The following is an 11,942-nucleotide window of genomic DNA, read 5'->3' as shown; positions in this document are numbered from 1 at the left end:
ATCTGTAAAATTTCGCTTCTGTAAGTGGTGACTATGTTTGTTGTAAGAGGCGACTAACGGGATCGGGTGTTCAGGCTCACTGACTTGGTTGATGCATGATATCGTATCCCTATGGTGTGGATCGATGCTCAAGATATCAATCACTGGATTGTCTGTTCCAGACCTACGTCATATAGCTGGAATATTGCTAAGTGTGGAGTTAAGGAACAAACAAACAAATTTAAGACTACATGTAATTATTTTCACGTTAATCCGGGCTACTTCACTATTAACAGTATTTCACTCAGAGAGAGAGAGAGAGAGAGAGAGAGAGAGAGAGAGAGAGAGAGAGAGAGAGAGAGAGAGAGAGAGAGAGAGAGAGAGAGAGAGTTTCTTCCAACACAACACGTTCGCGGGGCTCCTAGTAAGGGTATGGGTCTGACAGAATGTCTCCGTGTCCCAATTGTATGGATCAAAACGCAACATTCAGAGTGGATTATTTAATCGCCGTCATATAGTTTGAATATTGCGGCTTTAAACAACAAACAAGACAAGCAAATCTATTTCAGGAGAAACTTGGGCTTTGAATATAATCCTTATTAATCTCGTAAAAATACCAGTACTGTACGATGTGATATAGAAATTTATACCAAATAGCAAAGCATGACAATTAGATATTGTCCTGATCAGAGATTTTATTGTTGTAGTTATACCGAGAATTACGTAACTAACAGTGCACATGTACTGTATACACGATTCCTTAGAAATATTAATCGTTCGTAATTGTGAAAATATATTCAAATTAATGCTTTAAAAGCTCTGTTTACAACGTTAAGCACTCTGGAGTTTTATTTTCAACAAGACCAATCGTCTAAAACACATCGTAGTTTCTATTTACCGTTAGTTTCAGGAAGTGTTAGGGCCGATACATTGTATGTGTAAGTTTCATCGCAGGAGTTGCTGATTTGCCTGATGTTGCATTAGCGGGTTAGGCCGAGAGCCGGTTCAGGCAAGATTGCACGGGGAATTCCGAGAAGCATTTCTGGTTTATCCGCTCGGGGTCAGTTCGGCACATTCCGCCAAAACGAGTGGATCAACTGAGTTGTATTCAACTAGACTGATCCCAGTTCTTGTGTTTCTGCCCTAGACAAGTTCAGCTGGTACAAGTCGGATGAGTAATGTGCGCACCGTTCCCCAGCCCTTGTCTTCGATCTTCTATTGCGTTGAAACAAACATACAGCTCGGGAAGTAACCATTGATTGACGCGGGGCTGGCAAGGCGGAAATGGCAATCCTACCACATGGCTGATAAATAAATCATTGATAGTGAAGATAAACAAGTGTTTTCTTGGCATGTTCAAAATACGACGTTCAAGTTTTGTTTGTTTGTTGTTGAACGCCGCACTCAGCAATACTCAAGCTATATGACAGCGGTCTGTAAATAATCGAGTCTGGACCAGACAATATAGTGATTGATATCATGAGCATCGATCCTAGTAATTGTGATACGATGACATGCATCAACCAAGTCACCGAGGCTGACCACCCGATCCCGTTAGTCGACTTGTACGACAAGTGTAGTCGCCTTTTACAGCAAGCATGGGTTGATGAAGATCTATTCTACCCCGGATCTTCACGGGTCACGGCGTTCAGGCAATAGAATAGTACAGCTGTAGCAGGGACCTGTAGCTGCCAGTGTGAAAAACATATGGCCAGACCGTCACATATTATTGTATGGCCTCATATATGCATTTCTATTACGCCGAATCATGATAGACTAGAAACGTAATATACCAGATAATCGTACCAGCTGAAAAGGGGCTGGTAGTTTATTTTTGGGGAATGGGGTTACATTTTGATATTTTGGGGGGTCGTGAGAAAAAATGACACTGAAAGAAAGAGGAGGGGCGGGATTCATCAAAATTTATTTATATATATATATATATTAGGGGAGGGGGACATGAAAATATGACACGGTTCTATATTTTCGAATGGATAATTTATAGATTTGAACATTATTTAGGAACTGGTAATATATTATCGGATGGGGTGTTGGGTCAAAATTATCATCTGTCTCTCGCTTCCGTGGAATAAACATTTGAACGGAGGAGGAGTTGCACAGTACGTGGAAATCTCTACCATTCAATCGCAACCATATATTAGACATTCTGGAGTGTTCGTTTGTTCAGTTTTCAAAATTTTAATCGAGAACTGTGTCAACATATTTTTCCAGCGTAGTCTGAAATGGAAGTCGCCAGGCTGAAACGAGTGTCGTAAAGCTCGAGAAAGCTGCTTTCTCAGGTTTTACACACACACACACACACACACACACACACAGAGACTCACAGAGACTCACAGACACAAACACACATACACAAACAGACACATGCACACACACACACACAAACATACACACACACACACACACACACACAAACATACACACACACACACACACACATCACCGGGGTCGTAGCGGAACGGTGAGGGTTCTCATCAGAAGTGCATTACGTCATTATCTCACATCACGGAGAGCATGTATTTTCAGAGAACAAGGTCTGGTGTCTGGGAATAGACGCTACTTTTGTTTGCTAGCAAGGGTGGGGCACACATAAATTCTACGCCACAATTTCATCGAGTATGAAAGGTTTCTGGTTTCTGTGAGCTGCTATTGTTCTGAAAGCAGTATCAGCGTTATTTGTATCAACACGAGACTAAAATGCGTGTATGTTATTGTGCAAAGAAATAAATTTACCTTTGTACTAAATCGTTAATATGTAATGAAATGTATAGCAAGCAATATATATATAGAAAACCGTATGAATTCATAAGATTATAGACGCATGGACGCACAGTAGGAAAACAACGTGGGAATAAAAAATATGTATGTAGTGCACTGACCTCGAGTCAGTCGGTACACTTTTTTTTCTCTCTCTGAAATTTAATTATTCAAACAGCCATGGTACACTTGTTTGTGTCCCACGGGACAAAGTAAATTATTTGCATCAATTCCTAACTTATATTCATATTGGAAGCCAAGTTGTGCGTTTTGATAAAACTCTGCTTGACATGGTTGTGTTTAAGACATCTCGACATGAGCCAGCAAATAAATTAAAGTTGTAGAAACAGTCATGACATTTAATTATGTTTCCGCGATTCCTCGGAAACATTGATAGACCACACACTGTTGGACTGAGCTATTGGACGTCGTGGACAAGTTAATCTTCAGTTATCGTGCTAAAATAGAGCATTCACTATTGGGATTTCGTTGTGAAAAGGGACCGGTCATTTATTACAGGGGCGGGTGGGTCAGGGATGGTTAATGCTGTAATGTACAGAACATAATGACCCCACCCCCACCCCCACCCCCACCCCCCACTTACGCTTAGATGGTCCTCCCTATGTCCGTATGCATTATGTTCATGGCCCTCCCGGAAAAAAAGACAAGATGCAAAAACACTATATTTTATCAGAAACCGGCCATTCTTTCACAAACCTCCTCGATTATGTTTTTTATTGTTATGACACTCCCCTAGAGAATGTCCTATTTTTGGGTGACCCCCCCCCCCCCCCCCCCTTCCTTCTGGATCCCCCTTTTCCATCATAACAATAAATGGGGGCACGGGTGGCCCAGTCGTCTAAGGCGCCGCGATTCGCTGTGCAGAGTTGCGTCCCTTGGGCACGCCTGAAACCTATGATTGTGGGTTCGAATCCCGGTTCGCCCCGATTATGTTTCTAGGTTCGTCAGCACCATACCCGTGCTTGTGGGTTTCACCGAAGTGGTAAACGTCTGAGACCTGCATCACTTCGGGCTTTCCTCCCACATTAAGCTGACACGCCGTGATATAACTGGAATACTGTTCAAAGCGGCGTTAAACCCAACTCAGTCACCCATAATAATAAATGACCGGTCCATAAATGTTTGTTGACCAGACTTGTACCCGCGTGCTAATAGATCACGTGACTGTTGGACGTGTTCGGTTAGCTTGTCCTTTGGCGTCGTATCTATTGACCATTGACAGGAACATATATCGACTCCTTGTTGTTGAAAAGAATGTGAGATAGTCGTGTTTGTCAACAATGACAGATGACTCATATGATGAACGTGTTTCAGTTTCTAGACACCTGATGAACATGCTTAAGGCACCTAACCTGCAAACCCCGTTGTGAGATAACGACCACCAAACTAATGGCCACAATTATATCTACATGCACGTGGAGTTAGCCGAACATCGTTTTCCAATTTGACAAATTTCAACAAGATCGAACAAAAACAAGTATTTCGAGAGCTTTATGTGATAAATACTTCGGTCTGGTATTGCGATCACCGTTATCAAGGAAGGCGTCCGCCCGGAGAGGGGAAGGTCCAGGGTTCGATCCCAGGTCGCGTCATACCAAAAGACATTAAAAGATGGTACTTGTTGGTATCCTGTCTGGCGCTCGACATCAAGGGGCTGAAACAAGGACTGGTCGGCTCGGAGTCAGTATTCTGTGTCTGAGTGGGGTATCCATGTTAAACTGCGGAATGGTATCTCATTGGGGTAGCACTATAAATCGGCATCAGTCCGGACTAATACAAGCAGCCACACAAACACACACACGTACATGCATGTTGCTATAAAAGTGCAATAATCTTGGACGCGACGTTAAACCCCATTTCACCTCACCCACCTCCTCTGATTCCTACATTAGGCAGATTAAAAGGGCGTGCAGCTAATCTTCGACTTGGTCCTTTCAATTGAAATAAGTCCTGTTTTCAAATGATAAAGTTTCATACCCTTTGTACCTTTCTCACATCGGTGACCATTTAAAAAAAACATGTTTAGTATCATTTTGTGGGGATAAAACTGTACGGGCACGCTACCGCAAGGGATGCAACATCATGGTCAAGGGGAAGTAACTCTAAATCATATTGTGGCAGGCATGTTAAAAAAAGATGGCGTGCCTGAAATGTGCGAGTTTATTGCAAGTCTGCAAGGGTGTTCAAGGTAGAGTGACGTGATTTGCATGAACGCTTATGTCACGCGTTCTGTTTTCCTTATGTGACACAGTGAATGACTTGGAAAGATTTCATCACGAACCCCTGCTTCAAATTTTGATTATAACCTTTTATATTTTTCATTTTTGGCTTGTTGTGTCGTGTTGTTGCACTTCATGTTTAGCGTGACATTTTTCAATACTTCGATCCAGGGGTTAGCATTTTAAAACCCCAAATCGAAGCAGGGTACGGCGGGAGTTTTACCAAGGGCTTGGTGTAAGATGTTGATATAGTTTTGAAAAATGCGTGTGGCAGGTGACACTTTGTGATAAGACCACTTGTGATTTTAGGCTCCTTCTGGAATGCTACCGGACTTCGTTGGTTTCAGACGTCGGTTCCAGTCACAGCCGGACAACAGTGGAGATTAGAGTAGGTGTACTTCAACTTTGGCATCATAAAAAGGCTACTGGATGTTGAATCTTGGAGAACTTTACATGTGAAAGGAATGTATATTCCAGCTATGACGTCGTGGCCAGTATGAACCAGTCCAATCAGTGTCTGAAAACATGATTGAAAACCATCCCCGCCATCAGTGAATGAGTACACTGATACATGTCACAGAGTGAGTGAGTTGGGATTAACGCCGCTTTTAACAGTATTCCAGTTATATCACGGCGTGTCAGCTTAATGTGGGAGGAAAGCCCGAAGTGATGCAGGTCTCAGACGTTTACCACTTCGGTGAAAACCACGAGCACGGGTATGATGCTGACAAACCTAGAAACATAATCAAGGCAACCGGGATTCGAACCCACAATCACAGGTTTCTGGCATGCCCAAGGGACGCAACTGTGCACAGTGAATCACCGCACCTTAGACGACTGGGCCACCCGTGTGTCCCACATGCCTGACCATCCGATACCCATTGTTGTTGATAACATTGTAAACAAGAATAATGTCTGAAAACATATGATACGTCTATATATATATCGATATATATATATATATATGTTACATATATATATATCGATATATATATAGATGTATCATATGTTTTCAGACATTATTCTTGTTTACAATCGTGGTCTAGTGGTAGAGCGTCTGCCCGGAGAGCGGAAGGTCCGGTGTTCGATCCCAGACTGATTACCCTGTCTGGTGCTCTGCATTAAGGGGCTAAAACAAGGACTGGTCGGCTCGGAGTCAGTACACTGTGCCTGAGTGGGGTATTCATGTTAAACTGCAGCATGGTATCTCAGTGAGCTAGCACTATAAATTGGCATCAGTCCGGACTAGTACAAGCAGCCACACACACACACACGTGCATGCAAGTCGCTATATAAGTGCAATAATCTTGGACGCGACGTTAAACCCCACTTCACCTCACCTCACCTCCCCTGGAGTTGGTTGACCGGTTTCAGGCATTGTGGTTTCTGTGGTCCGCTCTTGATCTTCACAGTCCACCTTTGTAATGTTGGCAAAACCGGCTAGATACTACATGTAGTACATACGTCACTCACTCACTCTGTGTTTTCAGGGAGGGTCAAGCAGCTAACAACACCCGTTATGGGCCCCTGACTGACCGGCCAGACTACTCATTTCTTGGTAAGCAGTTTCACAAATGCACCAGGGTTCTATATATCTGTTGATTCACCAGAAAAACTTGCGTCATTTTAGAATATGAGGGGTCCAACTAGCTTGTGAAAAATATGAAAAGTTTGTTTTGCCTCCCATTAACACGCTTTGGGTCATTGTGAGTGCAGGAAGTTAAGAAAACATACCCCTGGTACCTTTCTGTTCTGACCCGTGAAGATTCCGGGGTAGAATAGGTCTTCAGCAACCCATGCTTGCCATAAAAGGTGACTATGCTTGTCGTAAAAGGCGACTAACGGGATCGGGTGGTAAGGCTCGCTGACTTGGTTGATGCATGTCATCGATTCCAATTGCGTGGATCGATGCTCATGATATTAATCACTGGATTGTCTGGTCCAGACTCGATTATTTACAGACCGCCGTCATATAGATGGAATATTGCTGAGTGCAGCGTTAAACAACAAACCAACCAACCAACCAACCTTTCTGTAGTCTAGAGTGACCATATACGTACAGCGCTGTCCATTTTCTCAATGCACAAATCTGTTTCAGGTGAAGAAGTAAGTATATTCTCCGAAACGGTGTGCTCCTCTCTTCCTTAAATTATTAGTGTAATTTGTTTTGCCAATCTAAGGTACATTAGTGTTTTCAGAATGGTATCTGGGTACAATTCTATGGTTACCTGTGCCAACAACGACCCCAACAGCATCTTTAAGAACAAAAGGACAAAGTTTGATCATTAATTTGTTGTGGCTTAATGTTAAGCTATGATAACTTATTGATGATCACGTCTTTATATGTCAGACATCTGACAAGAAGCATCCTTATGAGATGTCAGATGGTAGAAGTTTCCAGTCTTCACATTTTGAAAAATAAGAATAATCTTAATTCCTTTGATTGCGAGGCAATGTTACCAGGGAATCGTCAGGGAAGATCGACAGTGGAGAGGATGACATGACATTGATGCTATGTTTGTGTCCCCAGATGGCCGGCCAACCCCACTCAGTAAAGGTCAGATTAAGAGGAGGCGGAGGAGGATTGGAATAGCGGTAAGTGTAGAGCTCCCCTGCCTGATTGTCTCGAGACAATTGTCATTAGGACATTTCATGAATTAGTAGTGTTGATAGGTCTTTAAACAGTTACCAAATATATAAAAAATAATTAGGACATTTTCAATGATGGTGTGTATAGTAAGACCTCATTAATCTGGAAAAAAACGCCTCCTGGATGATGTTAAGGGGATGTTGGTACAGGGATGTAACCATAGGAAATAAATACACTGTACATACAATTTCACATTGAACAGGACAGTGTGGATTAACATGGTTTCACTGTATATGGGTCTTACTGATGTTGGTCTTTAGACGTCTGTGGAGGTTCTATGTGTGACCAATAATAGACAGGGAGACCAGTAGAAATTGACAAATAAAAGCTCCCTACAAACTACAAAGGACAACATGTGATCAGACATTGTTTGGGCCTACAAGACTTAAAAATGATTAAAATTTATTGATTACATGTCTCAAACTTCCTGTCCTTTACTGTCAAGTGACTGACTCACAGGTGGCCAAGTGGCCCAAGATGCGACAATTTACTTTACAGAGTTGCATCCCCTTGTTGTGACAGAATCTGATGATCATGGTTTCGGATCCCCTTTTTTGAGTCACTATAGGCTTACCTCCCAGTGTTAACTGTTATGCCATATTATAATGGAAACATTGTTCAAAGAAGCGTTAAGCTAAACTCATTAATGGTGGAATTTGAAAACTTCTGATCTTAATGTCTTCAAATTTCAGAATAGGATTAAGTTACTAGTTGGGGAAATGAACGAAGCTCGAGAGAAATATGCGATGAAACAGGAGGAGGAGGTGAAACAAAAGGACGAAGCTGTGAAGAGAAGACTCAAGCCGAAGACAGATCAGTGATATCATCCGTTGATTTGCGTGTCATCAGTGATATCATCCGTTGATTTGCTTGACATCAGTGATATCATCAGTAGATGTGTGTGTTTGAGGTGTGAAGAGGTGTTCAAGTTGTCGAAGGCACTGCAATTTGATGTGCAGAGTTGTGTCCCTTTCACATGTCAAGACCTATGGTGATGGGTTTGAATCCCGTTTCCTTTTGATCATGTTTCTAGGTTTGTCAGCACCATACCTGTGCTTGTCGGTTTCAACCTGCGAAGATGTTAGACTTAGTCTTCAGCAACCCATGCTTGCCATAAGAGGCGACTAACAGGATCGGGTGGTCAGACTCACCGACTTGGTTGATGCATGTCATCATATCCCAATTGGATGCTCATCAAAGTGGTAAACATCCAAGACCTGCATCACTTTGGGCTTCCTCCCACATCAAGCTAATGCCGTGATATAATTGAAATATTGTTGAAAGCGGCGCTAAACCCAACTCACTCACTAGTTTGTGGATGTGAACCGAGTGGCTCAGTTGGCCATACGCCAAGTCTCTGCCAGACATTCTCTGTATGAAGTGGAAGTAAAATCATTATTCAACTTCAAATGTTTGAGATGTTATCTGTGTGCGATGGAGCACAAGAACACCTTGATGAGAGCCATCGACATGGTGCCTAAACACAACGGCTCCTGGACTCGCTTCTTGTGGCATGTGAGGATTGTTATGTCTGCACAAAATTATAAATCAAGTGCAGCCATATTAAATTCTCCCACTCATATGTAAATGCTTGAATTAAAGGTGTTTAAAATACATTTGATATCTTTCAATTCAGACTCCATGCACCCAACACATTTCACTTTAATCCCAAAGATAGAAACACACTTTGAATAAATTGACTGCATTTATAACCTTTTCAAGACCAGGGGTAGAATAGGTCTTTGGCAACCCATGCTTGCCGTAAAAGTCGACTATGCTTGTCAAAAGAGGCGACTAACGGGATCAGTGGTTAGGCTTGAATACTTTGTTGATGCATGTCATTGTATCCCAATTTCATAGATCGATGCTCATGATGTCAATCACTGGATTGTCTGGTCCAAACTCGATTATTTACAGACCGCCGTCATATAGCTGGAATATTGCTGAGTGTGGCGTTAAACAACAAACAAACAAAACCTGACTGAAATTACAAATGGCACAATGCTTTGTGCTGTGCAATAACAGAGCCACCTGTCTGGCTGAGACTGTGACAACATGCATAAGTGTTGAGGTTTGCCGTATCCCCAAACTAGGACTGAATTGATCAACCGATTTGAAAGTATTGCCCATGGGGATTCCAGGTAGCAATTATCTCCAACAGCCTATGCTGGTGATAGCGGCGACTCAATAGATCAAGTTGTCAGACTTGGTTGATTATACTTGTACCCCGATGGTGGGACATTCCATTGTCAATGGATTGTCTGATCCTGATAATTTACAGGCTGTTGTCATGTAGCTGGAATACTGGACCAATGTCATCTTGGATTCCCCATGTGGTGTCGAACAGATTACTTTTGAACTTTTGAATATGGTATGGATGAAAACAAGACCACAAGTTTATGAGATGGTTTAATGTCAATATTGAAAATGACATGACAGACTGATTAAATCAGCCCAAGATGGAGCAATAGAGAGACGACTTGCAGGATCATAAACTGTAGTCCTATATTCTCATTCAACACATCTTCACTCCTCAAAAATTGTCAATTTCCATAGACCAAAAGCTTCATAAGTGGCCGACAGAACACTTACTGGCATATAGTAAACCTGAGTGAGTGAGTTTGATTTTACGCCGCTTTTAGCAATATTCCAGCAATATCACGGCGGGGGACACCAGAGATGGGCTTCACACATTGTACCCATGTCGGGAATCGAACCCGAGTCTTCGGCGTGACGAGCGAACGCTTTAACCACTAGGCTACCCGACCGCCCCTAGTAAACCTGAACACAATGATATCATCACTGCCGATGTGGCATTGACCAATACTGAGACTACTTCACGATAGGGCTTGTTGAAAAGATCGATAACCGTCAATGGAAAGAAATGTTAAGGATATGAAACTGATGCCTGATAACAACTCCCACAAATTACTGTGATGAAATAAAGTTTAGATTTACCGAAACAGACTTGCTATGGTCAATAATGTCAATTGTCCAAGATGGAAAGAAACTTTTTCAAATGTCAACAAAGTAATCCATGCAAAAATGTGTCGCTGCTCACCAGTGGTGTGAAATATGTTGATTTCTTTCAGGACCTCTTTTGCATATTTGGTTTTCCTTCTCCGATAATTGATCAAGATTTAGTCAGCGATTATCGATCTCTATGAATTAACTCGTCGGCCAGCCAACCGTACTTCAGGATGCGGCAGCTGTGAAGCTCACATCCACTCTATCACTTCACTCATAAGGGTCGGAATAAACCAACATTATGCAGCTTATCTCCATATTTCAAGAATTTCTGATGAAAATCGAAAACAGAAATACATATTCAGATTTGAAGAATCAACAAATGAAAAGGCAATTTGGTCAAAGCTTTTGAAAGAATTGTTAACTTTGAGGAGTTTTTAACATGCTTATTCAGCTTTGTGATGCAACTACTGTAACCAAGGTAAAATCTACTCGGTGACATTCTTTTGACAGAAAACCAGATTTTGATATTTGTGTTGAAAATCAGACAAGTTCAGAACATTATTGCAGTCATCCATGACTTTGCTAATCTCTCACATTTTGCTCAACGAAATACACACACAAGTTGGGAGTTACATTTCATAACAAAACATTCATATTTCCGCATACATTCTGTACAACACCAGGTAGAGTTGTCAGACATCTTACTGTTCAAGAGAATACCTCAATCATGCAAGCTTCAAGGCCTGACTGAAATGCGTTTGTGACAGGCCTTTGGGAAAGCAATCATCGTGTGTACGGAATGATTCAAACATAAGCTGGAAGGGGAGACAACTGAAAGGGGAGACAACTGGAAGATAGCCAGTAGTCACTGACACTGACCGATGGGTCTCTATTGGTCAGCAATATTGATCCTCTGACCCAGGTAACCTCCACCTGACCCACGAGCATTGACATCAATATGAAGCTGGGCATCATAAAACAGCACAATTAGTTGCTTTCTGAAGTCAAGAATTGCCATTACTTGAGTGAAAAAAAACGTTTTTTTGACATTCCACGCGATTGCATTTACCATGTTCAGAAAGTATAAATATACCGAGGAGTCAGGTTGTGTCCCAATGACACAACACTTCATGAGGTGCATATTTGTACTTCTTTTCAAGTATTGACCAATGGATGTCCACACAGTTTCACCACTATTATCAGTTGTCGCCAAGTAGTATACACACATCATTCTGTGTACAGTGATATATTAACAGATGCCCTGTGCCACATGAAAGATCTAAGGTTTACATAATCATGGTGAGAATATGCAAGCATCAAATAAA

General features: G+C 41.9%; 1 protein-coding gene across 1 annotated transcript; it reads left to right on the top strand.

Annotated features, from left to right (window-relative positions):
• The first annotated feature begins 4,897 nt into the window (after window positions 1-4,897).
• Window positions 4,898-9,208, top strand: LOC139452200 (large ribosomal subunit protein mL52-like). Its single transcript, XM_071233584.1, has 5 exons — window positions 4,898-4,966; window positions 5,307-5,385; window positions 6,488-6,555; window positions 7,528-7,592; window positions 8,340-9,208. The coding sequence occupies exons 1-5, from the start codon at window positions 4,915-4,917 to the stop codon at window positions 8,466-8,468; spliced, it is 393 nt and encodes a 130-aa protein (XP_071089685.1). The 5' UTR covers window positions 4,898-4,914; the 3' UTR covers window positions 8,469-9,208.
• The last annotated feature ends 2,734 nt before the right edge of the window (window positions 9,209-11,942 follow it).

This window comes from Haliotis cracherodii, unplaced genomic scaffold (genome assembly GCF_022045235.1).
Source record: "Haliotis cracherodii isolate W230 unplaced genomic scaffold, xgHalCrac1.p SCAF_10, whole genome shotgun sequence".
Taxonomy (NCBI): Eukaryota; Metazoa; Mollusca; class Gastropoda; order Lepetellida; family Haliotidae; genus Haliotis; species Haliotis cracherodii.
The sequence above is the reverse complement of the archived record's forward strand: the minus strand, read 5'-3'. Positions and strand labels throughout refer to the sequence as shown.